Source organism: Labrus bergylta, chromosome 7 (assembly GCF_963930695.1).
Source record: "Labrus bergylta chromosome 7, fLabBer1.1, whole genome shotgun sequence".
Lineage (NCBI taxonomy): Eukaryota > Metazoa > Chordata > Actinopteri > Labriformes > Labridae > Labrus > Labrus bergylta.
In genome coordinates, this window is record NC_089201.1 from 2,832,122 (window position 1) to 2,851,936 (window position 19,815).

A 19,815-nucleotide genomic window follows, 5' to 3' on the forward strand; every position below is an offset into this window, starting at 1 on the left:
AACAGGAAGGTCGGCGGTTCGATCCCCAGCTCCTGCAGCCACATGTTGATGTTTCCTGCGTCCCTTTGGACAAAACACTTCACCCCAAATTGCTGTGAATGTGTTTGAATGGATTAGTAAGTACTGATGGACACTTTATAGCAGCCTCTGCCATCAGAGGTGGAAAGTGACGTTAACAGTTAGGTGTGAAAAGCATCCTGAGTAGTCAGAAGTAGTCTTTTTAACTTAACTGTTTTAACCTTTTATCTACAAAAAAGCCCTTCAAGGGACAGGCGTTGCAAATAAGACTCGCTATAAAAACGATGATACTTGCATTAGATTGCTGTTTTCAGTTTGTCTATGTATAATGTATCCGTCCCTATCAAATAAAACATACATAATGAACAATAGAATACTAAAAGCGCTATAGAAGTCCATTTACCATCACTACCAGTCTTTGTGTTAGACAGATTCTGAAGTTTCAAAGACAGCCTTGAGAAAGCTGATTCTCATGGTTGATGGTTGTGTAGGACAGAAAATGAAAAGCGACCATGTTAAAGTGATTCTTTGTCAGACACAACATGAAAAGAGACCATGCTATGCTCTGAAACCTCTTATATCAACTGTATTATTCCATGTCACGACTGCACTTTTCTGTATTAAGCTAGCACAATACAGCATGCCCAGACCCTCTGGAGAAAGGGTCCTTTTCTTTATTGTTCCTAGAGCTGCTTTGAGATTCCCATCAGCCTCACAGTGCTCATGTGTCGCTGTCAGAACAAATGTCAGCATGATAATAAGTCTGAAACAGAACTTTGAGAGTATCTTACTGCTGTGTCGTGGCATACTACAGAAACAGGCTAGATAGAATCACAAGATAGAAGGTGGGACACAACCTTGGGATGAATTAGATCAGATCGTTCGCTTCGACACAGCTTTTTAAACAAATTAACTATCCAAAAGGTCGAAACGCTCACATGTTTCTAACATTGCCATACTGTGTCTCTCTCTTTCTCTGACTTCCAGTTGTTCAACTCTTACATTTTTAATTACCAGAATGCCCCCTGGTGCTGTAAGCCCAGGTGAATGCCAATCATCTCCAGCTCTAATATTAATTAGGTTTCATTCCAGGACAATTTAATGTGACTTTACTGTAAAAACTATTGTAATGTCATTCCTTTACAATCAGTAATCCACTTTTTTTAGGTTACCTTTTATTAAGATGTTATTAGGGCAGACATGATAAGACTACCACTAGGTAAAATCTGTGTATAGAGATAAATAAAAGTTGCATGGTCTAGACCAGTGGTTCCCAAAGTGGGGGTCGGGCCCCCCTGGGGGGTTGTGAGACTCTGAGAGGGGGATAGCGCGAAGAAAATTTGAAATGACTTAAAATTGCATATTTGAACCATTATTGTGAAATGATACAAAAGTTGTTCTACTTCAAAAATACCCATAGTCCTTAAGTGAGAGTAATGTGTAATCCTTAAGATGTAAGTTTGCACATGTTGGTGTCTGTTGCTCTTTGTAAAGACACAATCAAATAATATCATTGTTTTAAGGCTGCGGTGTTCTTTAGTGTTGTTCTATTTCCAGTGTTTGGTTAAGCCTAGTGTGTGTGCAGCTGTGCTCAATGATAAATGCTTTAAACACTTTCAGGGACAGTTGGGGTATCTTGTTGTTTTGGGGGTCCCAGAACACTTTAGATAACATAAATCTTGTCACCAGAACGAGTCGGCCTCATGAATGGGTGATTGACAACTAGCTTACTTTTTATACATTACTCGTGCAAAAGTCTGTTGATGTCTTTATTTTATTTTATTAATTTTGGAAAAAAATATCTGCCATCAAGTCTGATTCAGGGAAAACAAAATCTCACATAGGTTTTGGGTTTGCTGTCTCCAATATGCAGAGGGTATATCGATGTGGCTGGTGGGTTTGAATCTAATAAATGTAAAATGGCAAAAAAAGACATTCAGGTGTCATTCATCACAGAACATACTGAGCACACTCTCACAAAACAAGAGGAGACTGAAGATCCACAAGACAAACACAGCACACACTCACATACCAAGGCTGTGTGCAATGTGGGAATATCATGACCTTTAACTAAAATACTTGTGTTTGATTATTTTCTGCAAACAAGGGAAGTCTAATTTTGTTTTTTCCAGTTGTTTTGTTTGATCTGGGATCTTCCTTAACAACGTAACAATCTTATTCTTTCTCCTTGCCCTGTTTTCTCTTCTTAAGTGCCCACCATTTCTCTAAAACGGAAAGGTAACACCTCCAGTCAAGGACGTCACAGCAAACAGGCTCTGAAAGCAGAGGAAACATCACATATGCATTAGGATTAGACAGAATAATGTCATACGGCTATAAATATTAGAAACCTTGAGCCCAGAGACGTGTGCTGAGAAAAACTAGGGGAATTCTGTCTTATCACCAAGTGGATCAATTCAATATTGTATTCAAATCAGATAATAAACCAAAGATAAAGAAATGCACAGAACCCTGACTGTGTCAATGCAAAATGACTGTGGGGACTAGATTTAAAGAACTGTATGTCAAGTCTTATAGATGTGATTTGAAGCAGAGGGGCTATGAGGAACAAAGCAAAGAAGTCCACTATCCCTTTCATGATGAAGGACGTTATGTGATGTACGGACTTCAATGATGTCTATAGGTGGAGGAATTGCAAGGTGGAGGAATTGCAATGTTGTTGCCTCAGCAACAAAACCAGCCACAGGCATCGACAGCAGGCTCGAGCTTAATTGTTTGACCTTTAAACACTTCAACAAGGTGCAAAACACATTGTGAGACAGAGAGAATCCCTTCTTCTGCAGAGAGAAATGATGCTTACATGATTTGACATCCATCTGGGGAAGAAATTCATTTTACAAAAAAATTAAACAAAGAGTTTTGTTGTTCTGTAAAAAAAAAAGAAAATATTGGTCAGATCCATTAATGGAATGAATGTGTTTGGTCATTAACCAATTTGATTTTTTTAACACACCCCCAGGTATGTCAAACGTGCTGCAAGAGAAATCAATTGAAGCAACTGTAAAAGTGTTGAAAATATCAGTTGTAAACATATTTTCGAGTTTACCGACCCTTTTTCCTATTCAACTTTAAGCTGTTATTCTTGTAGGTGTGTATAGCAGAGATACATTTTTAAGCTTATGAGTTAATCCTGCAGCTACTGTAATTTATTCATAGAACATGGTAAGGTATCTTAAGATAGGAAGGAGATTGGTTGTACAGCCTTTGAAGTATTTAATCAGTAAGCATCGGGGCTGTTTTGGATATCAAAACAAAAGGCCCTTTATTTTACTATTTTTGTCTTTCCGTGTTTTACAGCCTTGTGCTCACATGCCTTGATTGGAGTCACCTGCTTCTATTTATCCCCTGATTGTGTGTGTATATTATCCCTGTGTGTCATCCTTCATGTTGCCAGTTCATTGTGTGTTTCCCCGTCGCCTCATTCCAGTAGTTTTCTCCTGAGTTTTCCTGTGTTTTGACTTCTGCCTTGTTGCATGCTCCTTTGGATTTCTTTGCTCTGCTGCACTGATTACCTTTGTACCCACCTGGAATGTTGAAAATAATCTTTGCCCTTTTATCGTACCTGCCCCTTGTGAGCCTGCATTTTTGGGTCCATCATCTGGTTCTGCTAGGCGCTACGTAGCATTTAAAAGTGGGGCAGGAGAGATTTGGGAGTTGGTCCTCTTCAGAAGGGGCTGGCAAAGCTGACATGAAACGAGGAGATCCTGCACTGCTACGGCTGTCATGAGTACACCTAGTCAAAAAACGACATCTTCGACATGCTGAATTGTTCATTCCTCTGCAATGACAATTTAATTTACAAAGTAGCCCCTATAGATCGCCTCTGCTCGTCAACATAGAGGGAGAGCAAGTTTATATGTATGTGTAAGAATGTAAAACGTCCAGTTATCAACGTTAACACCAGCACTAGATTGTTTACGTCTGCTATCGCACTAATCATATGCCCTATGTTCCCACAGCCCATTAGTCCCACATTTCTAAGATTTTTCTGGAAAGTGACTCCAAGCATTCCAGGAGCACCCCCCACCCCCTTTTCCAGAGGTATTCCTCCAGTTGCTGTGCTTCATTCGACTGATCTGACTGGAAGCTAGTCAATGCGAGGCCTCTATGCTACTTAGTTTAGTTTGTTTATTTAAAAGGACAATATGCACTTACATGTTTGCAATAAACAAAGAGATGGGCGCACCAGATTTAGCTAAAAGCCACATTCCGCTACTGGATAATAGGTTGGGTGTAATTGGCTACCAAATTGGGAGAAAGGGGGATAAAATCTGATACAAATTTATGAAAAATGAAATGTGGGAACATAGGCACGCTCCCATCATATGTAAACAATGACGTCAACGGAAGAGAAACCGGCACAGTGTGTCATGTGCCCAAAACTCCATTTATCCATTTACACATAAACACCTTAATCAGAGTTTATCAAAATCTAAATCCTGGAATTAGTTTTCCAAAAGGTTTTCAGTGACCAAAATGTTGTTTGCATGTGTACGAAAGGCCAAAATGCAGCGAAAAACCTCAAACCATTCCTATACACGCTTCACCCCTAAAGTCCAGTTGGTTTGACCAGCGTAAGTGCTCTGAACCGTACTCAAGCAAGGAACTCTTCCCTGGCCCTGGCATGCTTCGGCACGGTACAGTTAATGCACAAGCACTCACGTAAAGTAATCACGTATATAATCACTGCGACCGCTCCTCTCGACAATCATTCTAAATTATGGCGGCAAAGGGTTCACGTTGGTGCGATGCGGAGGTCGAGTGTTTAGTCGAAATTTGGGCAGATTTCAATATCCAGAGTCAATTGGATAAAAGGCACAGAACCTCAAAGGTCTTTGGTCAGATCCGTGACCATCTTCACGGTCGTTAGAATGACAGATCAGTGGGGTGACAAAGTTAAGAAACTGTGTATTCAACACAGATTGCACTTGTCACTGTTCAAAGAGCCTGAGGTGGAGTCCTAAAGTCTGTTTGGTCATATTTGCTTCAGTTTGAATTAGTTGAAGCTCAGGAGATGTGTGTCAGCCTCACCATTAAACAGTTACTTCAGTGAAACTATAAGCTGGTGCCTCAAACATTCAGAGTTAAGAGAAAGTTAAGAGAGTTAAGAGTTAAATGGTTGTGGAATATTAGCTGCTTGTCCCAACCATTTTGATACATGTTACTGGCATCCAATTCCAAATGTGCATTAGATTTTCCAAATATCTTGTAATTTATTGTAAAAAACAAACATCAATAGAACTAGATGGCATGCTTTTCTACAAATGAGGCACTTCCTGGAAAAGCATGGACTCATATGAGCTTCATCTTCTGTCTGACACACCCCACAAAGCGAATATTTCGTTTTAGGGCCTGGAGTGACTTTATAATTCAATCTGTGAAGGATTTGAATTAGATTTTTCTATTAGCCATCCCCTGGCTCATCCAAGACATCTGCTTTGTATCTCACCTAATACAATAGTATTATGTGAGTCTGTTCAGTCGAGACTTCCCTTTCTTGTCATTCTCTGAAGCACAAAACTCCATCATGATTATTCTATGTGATCCAACATTAAAGGATTTAACACTCATATCATGTTATTCTTATTTGCACTAATTTAAGATTACAGAACACTATTGTCCAATTGTTTGGTCTAGAATGTGTTTACTTTCGATTTGGACAATCCAATGCTATTCAGATTAAACTCAGACATTTAATTTTTTCTTTAGTTATTTTTTTACACTTAATTTTTACCAAGATTTAGTTTGTTAGATAAAGTGGTAATAATTAATGGCTGTCTTTGGAGTTACCTGGCTGCTGTGTTTCATTCCTGGCTTAGTTCCTTTGTGTTAAGTTTGAGGTGTTTTTGCACACAGTCTTCTTGATGTTGTCAGCTGGTTTAAATGCACCTGTTAATACTCATTCTTTAAAGTCTGTTTGATTTTACATCTGCTTCTGCAAGGATTTTTTTTTGTTATGTTATATTCGACCGAAAATACTTTCTTTATCACGAGAACCCAGCCAATTCTGTTTCTCTACTTTATTTTTATGGTCTGTTCATGACTTCATTACCAAAGTTATTGTGCGTGTATTATTTTGGTCAATTCATTTGAGAACTTTACAGCCAGAAAATGAGACAGATTATCAACAAATCTTGATTTGTTTAATTTCCTCCTTGAGGAGGTGGTGCTCCTTAATGAGACAAAGTTATTGGTAAAAACAAACATCAACTTGTGTGTGTGTGTGTGTGTGTGTGTGTGTGTGTGTGTGTGTGTGTTTGTGTGTTTGTGTGTGTGTGTGTGTGTGCGTGCGTGCGTGCGTGTGTGTGTGTGCAAAGCTTCGAGTGAGACAGAAGGAAACACAAGCTCGGCAAACATGCACACCACCACATCAGGCAACTGCAGCGAGGAGAGACGAGACAGGCTTTACAGAGGGGTGAATGTATTTATATATTTATATTTCGGTCTACTTTAGTTGGAGGTATGTTCTTTATCTATGTTCTTAATTTTGACTAAATCATTTTTAATAGTTGGAAAACATTTGCATTTACATTGCAGTACAGAAAGTTCAATACAGTACAAAGCAACAGTACAGTTGTTTGCCGCCTGTCCTTCTCAATATACTGAATAAAAAGTCCCAGAACCTTAAGAAACTTGGGATGGGTTACTGTGGTAAAAGAAATCCTTCAAGGTAAAGACAGGAACCTGTGTCCTTTTAAAACAGGGAGGACAAGCTGATGTCCACTCTCAGGATAATGTCAGGGCTTGTGGTTAAACAAGGGGAAGCGTTTAAATGATTGAATCAACCAGCTAATACACAGGGTGCTTCAGGAATTAGCTGTCTGTTGCTGTACAGCTAAGAAATGTTGTCCCATCTTTTGAGTTCAGGACAAGTCTAGAAACCAACAACCAATCACACTACTTGCACTTATCACAGAAGAGACAGAGGGAAAGGTTCTGTCCTGGAGTAGGGCAGCTGAACCTCGATGGATGGAAGTTAAAGCCTAACGTTGACAGAACATTGGTCTGACTCCACATTTATATGTTTGTTCAAAGTGCCTTTAGCCCTGCCTTCCTCTTCATTTGGGTTTGCTAGATTATGACACACAAAACAAATACAATTGCAAATATGCAGGAAAAATATGTCAGCCTAAAGTGAGCCTAATTCTTCTCCAACCCTTTCCATATTAACACATTTGATTGAGTATATATACAGTACAAAGGATCTGAAAAGACAGCTTTTCACTGCTGTCACACGCAGTTTAATATGACTCAGTTAAGAGTTTAAGTGGATGTGCATGGTTCTTTCAGAGAACCTTTTAGGAACAGAGCAGTTGATGTGGAGGCTGAACAGATGCCCTCTGTTCCTGTGAGGCAGCTGTGCTGGCTCTCGCTCAGATGAATCCTGCAGATAATCTTAAATCTAATCTCCCACATTCAAAAGGAGCACAGATACACTGAGTGTGAAGCAAACACACAAGTGCACTCGTGCCCGCACACGTAAGACTGTGTATTATGCACACTTATGCTGACATATAAAAATGAGTGAAGTAAAGCAGCCGACCATATTGGAAGACACACACAAACACACACACCGAACACACACACACACACACTTGTCTTGTCTGGATGGTCTACAGGGTTCAACGGAGAATTGAAAGTGAACTATAAAGATAGAACAGAGTAGGAAGTTGTGTATCTAGATGTGTTATCCCACCTGTTATGCCTTAAAGCTGCACTGAGACTGCAGAAGGTGGAGTCAATCAGTGTAGGAAGGAGTGTGCAGGTTATTCAAACTCTCTTCGTCTGATCATGCTGCCACTGCACTCCAGTCAGTTTGTTTGAATTGTTTGTTTGATGAAGTGTTTAGTTTTTGAGTGAGTCCGTGACATAAAGTGCATCTTTAGTGAAGCTTTGTATAGTTTATGTTCAAAGGCAACTAATGGCCTGTGTTTAGTCAATATATAGAATGAAGCCAAAAGATGTTTGTATGTACCTTAACGACAGCTAAAACTATGCGAATACCTTATTTGAATGCGTTATACTGTAGGTTGGATTGTGTACCAATTTATTTTTGTACAATAGGAATTTGAAGAAGCCCTATTGTTTGACCTAATGGATGCATACATAAAGTAAGTTTATTGCTTTCCCTTTGTTTAATTCATGTCTGAAGTTTGTGTGGCAATATAATTATTTCCTTTTGTTTATTGTACAGAAAATCATCCGTCTATCCCTCTACTTGACCTTGTACCAAATAAATGTGGTTTTGGATCCCTGTGTTTGAATGTTAACACCAGCTCGAGGTTCAATGGACTAGCACTAAAGGCACTCGCTCAGACTAATTAAAAATAGTTAGTTCTTTACACCACCAGTCATGTTTACTCATTTTGTGACCACACTAAATAAAGTTGAGTTATTGTAAATATATACATCTGTACCAGAAAATGTTAAAGATATTCTGAATTAAAAATCTTTATATTATCTGAATATTTAAATATTTTTGTAATATTTATTCATAGCTTTGATACAGCCATACTTCTTTAAAGGTGCAATCATAAAGTAATCAGATCTAGTCATGTGACAATTGACACCAAACATGTTAAACTGCACATATGTTGTTGAGGTTGTATTTTTTCCTGTTTTTCCTTGAAATGCATTGATTAAAGAGGACATATTATAGCCCTTTTCAAACAGTCTCCTGTGGTCTAAATGAAACATCTGTGCTGTGCTTTGGTCAAAATATAACATGAATCAAGCACCAGAGGAGGTGAAACCAAAACAACTTGCGCTGCATTGTTGTGTTAGCATGCTAATGCTAGCGATCTTTATTATGCTCGTATCTTCACACTGCATGTAAATTTACCTGAAATGAGCGTGATCTAGAAACACAGTTAAGCAGTGAGTACAGTATGTTATTCTTCTTTTCTCTAGTCCCTCAATTAAACAACTTTTATACTTGAGGGGAGGAGTCAGCCGGCCGTCCTGACGATGTAAACAAAGTGAAGATAGGACTCTGAAAACATCACAGACAGTGGGACTCGGGTGTTACACCCATTGTAGACAGTCATGACTCACAGAGTTATTTTCAGAGGATATACTTGATTTATATTATATTTAAGTGTGAAAAATCACATATTAAGACTTTAAAGTGGATTTTTCATAATAATTCCCCTTTAAATAAACCACCAAGTTATAAAATGACTGTTTGAAAAATAATTAAGCTAGTCTATTCTTTTTTAGATTAAATCCTGCTAGAATAAAATGCTGGACTTAAAGTTTATATTTAGTTATTTAAAATTATTCAATAATAATATACTGTTTCATAAATATTCACTACAATGTTGGGAATTAAGTGTTAGAAGCTTGGACCCAAAGGCCTGGCCACCATTTGAACCAGTACTGAGTAAGGCATGTCTGAAATATATTTCCTGATGTTTTTTTATGAGTATTTGTTTTCCTGGCTGCTTCTAATTCTAGGTGCATATTCTTGATGATAAATGAAATGCTTTTAATCAGTTTCATAACTTTCAAAACAAAAATCAGATTCCAGGTAGACAAAAATGTGACAAATGTAAAAATTACAAACAATAATATGATACAAATTTAAAAAACCTTTCAATATAATTTTAAACAATATATTAAAAGGAAGGGGTCATTTCTTCAAAATATATTTTAATCCATTTAAGTAGAAACTTGTTTTCGATGAAGATAAATATGAAGTTTAAAATGAAAAAAACACATTTTCTGCACATTAATAAATCGTTTTTGTGCCTAAGGCATGTTTTTGGTAGCCACATACTAACATACTGCCTACTTTGTCAGCCAGTACTGTATACTGCATACTAACACATCATACTACATACTCAATGAGGTGTCATATTTTGTCACGTCCCATTCAAACATTCAATCAGTATTGACAAAAACTAGCATTGATGAAAAGACAGTACTCAAACATTAAATTTGTATGCCTTATTTTCTTTATTACAATGAAAGTATGTGGTTTGGGACACAGCCTAATCCTACATCCTGGTCCTTCGTAGTTGTAATCATATGATAAATTGTGCAAGTTGTATTTTTCTCTTATGCCGCCAACAATTTTAAGGAAAGCTTTTTTATTTTTGAACTGCTTGATACACAAAAGGGTTTTCTTGGGGGTCAAAATCACTCTTAGAAAGAGAGGGAGACTTAGGCAAGGAACCCTTTATCATCTTATTCCGCAGGGCTTAATGTGACCTTATTATTTTTGTTCTGCCCTTCATTACCTCCATCTGTAAATGTCAAGTTCGTCCCCTTCTTGCCTCATTTTAAACATCTGCTCATTGCTTCATTACACATGTGCTTACACAGTGAGAGGTATCATATCACTGGCTTACTCATTAGGCAAAAGAGAAAACGAGGAACAGCAAGGGATTTCTTGACATTTGCACAGTGATCAGGAGGAGATGAGGCACACAGAGATCTCTGCTGGCTTTCCCGAAGAAGACTTGGAAGGATGCTGCCAGCAGGGCGGTGGTGTGGTAGAGGTGGAGGAGGGCTGATGGAGGCAGAGCTTCCTGTCTCTCTACATCTCAGTGCACTGAGATATAATTGAGCGCAGTGAAAGCCGTGCATTCATTCAAAGACTCTGAGCAGCGCTGCTGAAGCCTGGGGGCTCAGTAGTGATTCAGCAGCATCTCGGAGCAGTGGATAGGAGAAAGAGACAATAAAGACCTAAAGAAAAGGGTGGGAGAAAAGAAGACCAGAAGAGCTGATGTTTCCTTGGCAAAACCATGCCAAAACCGATTTTTGAAAACTTCTCCTCGCTTTGATAAAGATCTGCTCAAAATTCCTCTCAACTCCCGGAAATTCGGATCTCACTGGATTGTCGCGCATCATCGAGCGCACCGGACCTTAAGTGGTGTGAAGGTAGTGCTTTGCGTTATTTGAGACTTAAAGTGATTGTGTGAGAGAGAGCTGGGAGAGGATCAGCCGAAGTGGCCGACCATTCAGAAGGATGCTGGAGGGCAATGCCTGCAGAAAGAGAGGATGAGATTTGTCAAAAGGCGCTGGAATTGCTGTCCGACCTGTGCTCCAAGGGGGAGGTACAGGATGACAACTGCCTGGATTTCATTTACTACTTCAGGGACCTGGCCAGACCGCGTTACACAGACTCAGGTCAGATTCCATAATCTTCTCACAAAAAGTAGATTACTTTCATTAAGCTATAGGTATTATAACTATATCATCTTTAATACGCGAATCCATGGTGTAAAAAAATATCGAAAATGAGATTTCATCATAAGCTCCAACAGCTCATACCAATGTGTCTTTAGTTTACTTGAAGGGAGAAAAGTGTTCTGTGAACTTGTTGCTTTCTCCCAGAAGCATAGAGACTAAAACATTGCAGACCAGAATGTGTTTTGTGATTGTTTGCAAAATGCACTTAAGTATTCATCATTGTCCATCAACAGAGAAAGTGTGTGATTGTGGATTTGGTTCCTCTTTCACTCTGGAATGCTGTAGAGAGTGAAATTGCCCCACCCGTAATTCCCAACAGTGCACAGCACTTTGCAGACATGGATCAGTTAAAACAAACAGGATCAGTGATCCACTCCCAGCCCAGAGTCATTGGCAGAAATTTTACCAATACTGGCAAATTTCAAAAACACTTCTCCGCTAAAAAAAAGCAAAAACAAAAAATCCCAACCAGTCTGAAAATATTCTGACACATTCTAGAGAGGCTTCTTCAGTTACTTCAAAAATGAATTACATATAAACAGATATTTCACTGCCAAAATCCAAATGAAAAGGTAGACAATCACAGTAATATCCCTTAGGCATGGCAGTTGTTTCATAAGGAAATTCTACAAATGCAGTCACTGCTCAGTATAGAGTGTCATGTTTGTTGTGTTAGAAAACAAGCATACATATCAGAATCTTTAGGATAGAAGATTATACACTATTCCCTAAGCATATATCATGTTCACATACGGTGAGCATGCTTATGATTCCACCTTCCCTCCTCCCTCTCCTTGTCCTTGTGTATGTGTTTGTATGTGCCAGTGTGTGTGTTTACTTGTGTTTGTTTTGCTCATAGCAGCTGAGGCTGGGCCGCTGCCTTTAAACATGTAACAATCCATTATTAAACATGTATGATGAAGAGGAAGTTCAGGCTACCAGAGTGGTTCCCCTGAGGAGCTGTGACCCACTTTCTCATGTATTAGACTGCTCTAAATGAATGCGCACGTGCACACACACACACACACACACACACACACACACACACACACACACACACACACACACACACGCTCAAACAGAAACACAGCCTGATCCATAACAACTACTGCTCAAACTAAATAAGGCAGAGACTTGAGCGGCTGTGGATCAGTGGTAGGGTTGGTAAACCAAAAGGTCAGGGGTTCGATCCCCAGTTCCGGAAGTCATATTGTCAGTGTGTCCTTGGGCAACCAGCTGCTTCGTTGGCGCAGTATGATTATGTATGAATTGGATGAGTTAATACTGATGTACACACACACAGCAGCCTCTGCCATCAGCGTGTGAATGGGTAGGTGTGACCTGCGATGTAAAACATGTTTTACAAGCTCAAGTCAATTTAACATTTATAATTTCAGCCAAGCTACTTTCTTTCTCTCAAAAAAAAAAAAAATTCTGGGAACTGTTTTAACTTCTGCAAAATTCTGGCTTGAAATAGATGTTCTTCAATGGAGTAACATGGCTTTAGTTTTAATTGCACATTTCGGTTAACACATTTGTTCAAAGGACGAATGCCAGAACAATTGTTGGACGTGATTCAGGTGACTTTGTTTTTTCATTATTAAATAAGATAGAGGTGCGTACAATATGTTTGATATTTCTGTGAACTTTAAAATTAAAAAAAGTCCTTTCATTTCATACTGGATCCCACTTGTAAAAGAATATATGCACAGGTGTTGTCCGAGCATAAGAGAATAGGCAGATAGAAATAATAATGAAACAATAACAACTAGCAATAATGATATGTTAACAAGAGTAATAATCAGGTATATACATATATATATTTTTTTAATCTAAAATATTGTACAAAACAAAAACAAATTAAAGAAAGAATTTATTGTTTTATAATGTGCGTTTAAGTGTTATGTGTGTTTGTGCCTTTTGTGTGTGTAGATTGGTTTTGTGTGTATGTGTGTGTTTAAATTGTGTGTGTACACTGTGTGTACTCTCACTTTACATATATATGAATTAACAAGATTTTGCCACAGTTATTTTTCTCTACATTTCTATTGCAGTTTTGAAAAAAAATGAGGCTGGCCCACTTTTACCATATGTCTTTTTCAATGCCATCCCCAGGTCATGAAAACAGGTTTTAAATGGTCAAGCTCTTAACATAACCTCTTGACCGAATCCTGACTGTAAAATGATGAACTTTCTCTCTGTCTCATGCCTTGTTTGTGGCTTTAACAAGTTTATACTTTTTAAAAATGATTTATAGTCAATAATATGTGGTATTCTTTAATAATTTGGCATGCTGAAGCTTATTAAGAACATGCAAAAATAGCTGTTTCCGGGATGTAAGGAAACCTGAATTGAACATATTATCCAGAGAAAGACAGGGACAGAGATCAGCGACAGACAACAGAGAGCGACAGAGAGCAGTTCAATATGAACATGCAACATGAAAACAGGACATTTACTCCTGAAGTCTGGTAGGTTTTTTTGGCCTTTATTATAAAGAAAAGACAGTGGATAGAGTTGGAAATTGGAGAGATAACGAGTGGAGGATGACATGCAGGAATTCAGGTGTCTTTGTTTTCACTGGTCGGATTTGAACCATGGCTAAATGCTTTTCACGACTATAGCCTCTGTACATGGGTAGCATGAACTAACCACTAGGCTACTGGTACCCCTAAAGGCTTGTTTTTTTTGCTGTGTAACTCTCAGGTCCATCAGTGGAGTTTATGAAATGCACTGCTGTCTGGAGTCAATGTCATAATATTACAACTGTTTCTTCTGAACAAGTTCTCTTCAGGTTAACGTGCATTCACAGATCCTTATGTCATATTTTAATTTTTGGCAGCATCTACCCTCTACACAGGAAATTCATCACTTATTATTCCTTATTTTTTCTTCCTCCTTGGATGTTTTGATAGCACCTTCTCTTGTGCACTGGACAGATTATGATACAGTGGTGTATTCCTTATGAGAAAGATGAGGTGCATCCCGGGGGCTTTTAATGCGTCCATTAGATTCTTATGTGTCAAGAGATGAAAGATGTGTGCCTATATCACTGGGGTGGTGTCTCCTAATTGATAACTTTGTCATGAATCTTTATAAAATCCATACACAAATTGTGCTACCTTGAGACATGGAATATCAAGGGATGGATTCAAAGCCTGTGGTTCCTCATCTATGTCTCATTGCACACAGGGTCAAATTGAAAGAGTGTAGAGCGGTGTCATTCCTCATTTATGAACTCTTCTGCTGCAGTCATCTCAGAGAAGCATTCCCCTAAAGCCTCTGATGATGTTCCCTTAGCTGTAGTCATGTCAGCTACTGATGAAGGTACTTTAAAATCATTCAGTAACACAGCCCAAAATTATCATCATTCTTTGTATAAAGGATGTATTCTGTGTTACAAGTATCTAAAATAAATAGATCTAGATCATGTCAGTACCTCTATCATTTGGTTAATTGACAAATTAACAAGGTTTTTCTTAAGACACTCATCCACCTTGGAGAGCTACACAGCATCCTTACTATAATAAGCAGGGTAGCCAGGTCGGTGTGACAAACGAGCCCAGTGGCCAATCCAAAACCAGTTGAAACCCTACAGCCATTGGCGCCAAAAACAGCCCTTTACAGAAATCAAAATACGCTCCAGCAAAATCATATACTGTTCTATAGGCTTATGTAATTTCGGACATGGTTTAGGAAGGGTTGATTAATTGACTTGGCCATTATGATAGCTTCCAACTTAGCTGCCAAGGTTAGCTTTCCTTTACTGGAACAATAAGGTCACATAAAAAACTTAATGTTTTTTGCTGAGAGGCTGTGTGTGTGTGTGTGTGTGTGTGTGTGTGTGTGTGTGTGTGTGTGTGTGTGTGTGTGTGTGTGTGTGTGTGTGTGTGTGTGCGTGTGCGCTTGTTGAGCTTACTTAGTTTCAGAAAACCTGACTACCTCTGAATGAAGCATAATTGTTTTACACACTCTAACGCAGAAGAGACCAATAGGGCTCCTACCCATGAGAAGACACTTTAATTTCTTTGTCTCAAATTTGAGGGATTAATTAAATATTCAGGGAAACAGGTAAGATTTCATTGTACCCTTGATTGCATTTTAAGTGTTGTTGCCAGGCAACATAATTGTGCATGTTTGTTTCAGTTATCTTTGAGCCTTTGGTAATATTTTTAAATGAACTCAATATAGTTAATGGCTCTTGTCTTCTATTCTTCAAAATCTAAATCCTGCCCACAACACTGTTTTGAATCCCCTGCATGAACATTCCTCCAGGTTTATCCATGTGCAGCTACTTCCCTCTCCCTGATTGGCACTTTTAAAGTTGTTTCCAACACATCCCTGCCTCCTCTTAAAACCGCACTCATGCCCTTTCACCTCTTTGCCTCTTATTGGCCTCCTGCTGACTTAGCTGTGCAGCTTATTGACTCATCGCTTGGCTCCTCAGAGGAAGGACTAGAGTACATGAGAGTTTATGATGACTTAGGGATTAGGGCCCACTCTCTGACATAAACAAATTAGCGTATTCAACACTGAAGACAAAAAGAAATATAAAGGTCGTAATCGTAGATCTATTCTCTAAATAATTACTTTTCAGTCTTGTGAGTATTTTTTGTGTCTCTGATCAGTGCGATGGCTGCTCGGGGACTAAATGGAGGAAGTGATCAGACAATAATTTATCTTCTTCAAAGGCTCAAGGACCTCATCAAAGGGATAAAACCTGGCTTGAAAAAGAAACCTTGGGCTGCCCCTTCTTATTGTTGATTATTTTAATAATTGATTAATCAGGTGATACATTTTTACCATTGATTTGTTATTATTATTTCAAAAAGGTAAAATGTTTTATTTTCATTATTGCATTTAAAAATAGAACAATATTTCTAAATGACAACAGTAATAAAAACTGCCTGCAAACAACAGGTTGATCACCGCAATCTTATATTATAAATATAATACATTTATATAAAAGAAAACACATTACTATGATAATATCTTACATTTTAACTTCAAACCAAAGTAAACACTGAATGACCTAACTTTTATTGGAGTACTTGGAGTACTACGTTTTTATTTTCAGAGACCATCAGTTCATCAAGGTCTTGTCTTCCTTCACAATAAAAGATAGATGACAAACATTTATCGTACTTAACAACATTTCTGAAAATGAAAGCTTAATCATGATATCATTACCATCATTGTTATAAGTGAAAGTTTATTTATAAAGGCTGACACAAGCTGATACAAAAAGACAATAATAAATCTTCCATGCTTGTAAAGCTGGATGAAGAGTAAAGAACAACAACAAATTACACTTTAGACTCTTTCGGTTTGACTGTTTTCTCTGCCTCTGCCTTGTTTCATCTTCTTCTTCTATAAAGCCTCTGCTCTAACTGGGCCACATGTTGCTGAAATGTCTGCTTGTGACATCGTTTTGTTTAGCAGCTTAGTGGCACAGCAAGTGACATAATAATCGTGCAACACAACAAATGAATAATTCATTTTGTTGCCTTTAATAATTAATTTTTTATCAGTTTCATCAATTTGTTGTTGCAGCCTTTAAAAAATCTAACAATGGATGTTGACATAGGCCAAACTTGAATACCCACTTATCTCATGAAGTCACCTTTTCTAGTCTTCATGATGGTTATGGCATATTGAGTAAGCTATAAGTGAACCTGGAAAGTGTTTTTTGTTTAAGTCTGTGTCTACACCACACTGTACTCCAAGGAATTATTATATTTCTGAACTGCAATGGTTTATATATTGTAGGAAGTGTGATGCAATCATGTGACCTGAACCACATCATGCTGCTGCTTGTCTGTTGTTTGATGCAACAAAAACAGCCAATTTTCCAAGCCAAGAACTTCCAACTTTGATATCATCTTCGATGGTCATAGAACTGACACATGTGCATGCAGAGTCCCCTGCATGTAAAATGTAGACATGTTAAGGAGCAGATGTGCCACACATGATTTACTTTTAGCAGTTACACCTACAGCGCACACGATGAAGTGAGTCACAGGCAGCCCAAGACGGGGAGCTTTCGTAAACTAAATATGAATCAGTAATATTTTTTAGATTTTTTTAATTTGAAGAAAAGATTCATTATGATTTGTTTTGTGGCATCTGTCAGCTTGGAACACAGCAGGATAATCAACATTTTCATAAAGATTGTTATTTACGTTGTGAGAGAGCTAAGAGAACAGATACTTGTAATCGGTGTGATTCTGAAGGTGGTTAATTGGCAGGTGTAACCAGTCTCTGCAATCCCCATATAATGTCACTTTGTGTGGATTGGTCTGTTGCCAGGTTACTGATGAAGACCGGACACATATCTGCAGCATTGTGTTTGCCGTGGTATCGAACTGATGAGGATTGCATAAACTTCTGTGGATCATTTGTCTCATATTTTCCCCATTGATAGGATGCATTGCGTCAAGTGTAAAATTCTTATCTCCATAAATCATAACCTGTTATATTTTGTAGGTTTAATATCTTCGTCATCGTGTTTCGTCAAACCTTTTGGCCTATTTTAATCTACCAGTCTATTTTAGGTCTGCTCCCTTCATACCTTCTGACCTTCATCAGTCAGAAGAATACAGGGATTTATAATGATCTCAGGACCTTTTCTTACTGTTTCAGTCAGAACTGAACTGGGGGAAAGGTCCTTTAAGTTTTCTGTTCCCTTTACTTGGTAAGAATTACAAAAAGAGCTGAAACTTAACAAACTTCTCTCATTGGACGCTTTTAAGAGGAACTTATATAACTTGTAGGAGGACACATCTGGCAGTAGATGTTCTTCCTGATGTTTTTGTGGATGATTTTTGACAAACATTTTGCTGTTCGGATTTGTTATTTGTGTCTTTTAATGTCTAATGTATTTTTGTATTTGTATGATTGGCTGCTTGTTGTCCGTGTGAAACTCTGTTATTGTGCTGCTGCCTGTCTTGGCCAGGACACTCTTGAAAAAGAGTGATGAGTTTTCTTTCCTGGTTAAATAAAGGTTAAATTAAATAAATAAAACCTTCCTTTTACAGTAATCTACTGAACTGGGTATGTGTTAAGCTGAAAAGCCTTTTCACTGATCATAATGGAGTCCGAGTAAAAAGCAATGAGCTATGACAGGCAGGGAGGGAGAGCGTGCAGGGAATATAAAATCACATGGCACAACTGACATGACATGTATGCCCTTTTATTGAAAAGATGACACAAATATTTTTAAATGTGGGACTAATATTCTGAGTTAGAGAGCCCAACTGTGCCACTTTTTGAAACCAGGGCCAATAATTATCACCTCTGTTTTATCAAGATTAAAATGCAGGAAATGTTGAGCCATCCAGCATCAAGGTCTTGGATGCAGTTGTTCAGTGTGTTAAGACAGATACTGCTGGATGTCTTTCACTTGTGGCTGCGAATTATATTTCCCAGGGGAGAATATAGAAGAGAAGAGGAGTGGTCCAAGGATAGTCCCCTGGGGGACACCAAAGGTCAGCTTCACACAAGATAATTACGAGCTTACAAAAGCCACAATAGAAAATCTACCATGCAGATTGGAATAAAAACAGTTTAAAACTGAACCTGAGATGCCAACCCAATGTTTCAGACGTTCCTCTGCAATTAAATGATCAACAGTATCAAAGGCAGAACTCAAATCTATAAGAACTGAAACAACAATCAGCAAATAATTTAACACGCAGAGGGGTGTTTGTGCTATGCTTTGCTCTAAACCAAGACTGAAATTCCTCAAAGCATTTCATTGTTTAATCAAAAGATTTTCAAGAACCTTGGAAAGGAAAGGCAGTTTTGAAATTGGTCTAAAATTGTCCTAAAAGGATTTAGGGTCTGGTGATTGTTTTCAGGGGTGGAGAAACTATTTTTTTTTTTTTCAAAATCAGCAGGAACAGAACCAGTTGTTCGTTATGTGTTCATCAAGTTTTCTATATATTGGCTATTTAGGCTCATATTCATCTTACAGAAATCTTACTGGCATAATGATGGCATAATGATGGCTTCATTTTGTGAAATACTTAGTGAAGGTGTCAATTGATACAGTGTGGAATAACTCAAGGATATTATAAGTTTTAAAAACTAAAATAGTGTCCTGTATAGGAGAGGGAATGTGCATTCTGATGCTGGAAACTTTATTGACAAATACATTTTTAAAAATCCACCATATTTCTCAGATTTAAAAATCCTTTTAAATGTTGTAGGAGTCTCTGTGGCACGGTTAATAACACTGTACAAAGTCCATGAGTTATGTCGATTCCTATCAATCAGATCCGAAAAAATGTGGTTGCTAACATCCACATGTGTTTCCCTCATCCGCATTTTGCAACTTTGTTTTCTCTGGTGAAAGTAATGTACAGGAGAATGATTTTATGTGACATGCCTGACTCATCCGTAAGTCAAGTTTGATCACCTGCAGCAAAAGTAGGATAACCTCTGAGTATACCACTACCAAAACATTGACACTGATTGAGGAACATGTTTCTATACAGAGACAACTGCCTTGCTGTGCAACACTATAACAGGTATGTTTATAGGATGGTAAATGGACTTCAGCTTATATAGTGCAATATA

At 38.1% G+C, this 19,815-nt stretch overlaps 1 protein-coding gene across 1 annotated transcript in view; it reads left to right on the plus strand.

The window, feature by feature from the left end:
* The first annotated feature begins 10,463 nt into the window (after window positions 1–10,463).
* Window positions 10,464–19,815, plus strand: part of syt9b (synaptotagmin IXb) — a 38,368-nt gene continuing 29,016 nt past the window's right edge. Inside the window, exon 1 of the mRNA XM_020645492.3 lies at window positions 10,464–11,172. Within this exon, the coding sequence (XP_020501148.2) occupies window positions 11,025–11,172 (148 nt within the window). The 5' untranslated portion in view covers window positions 10,464–11,024. The remainder of the gene's footprint in view (window positions 11,173–19,815) is intronic.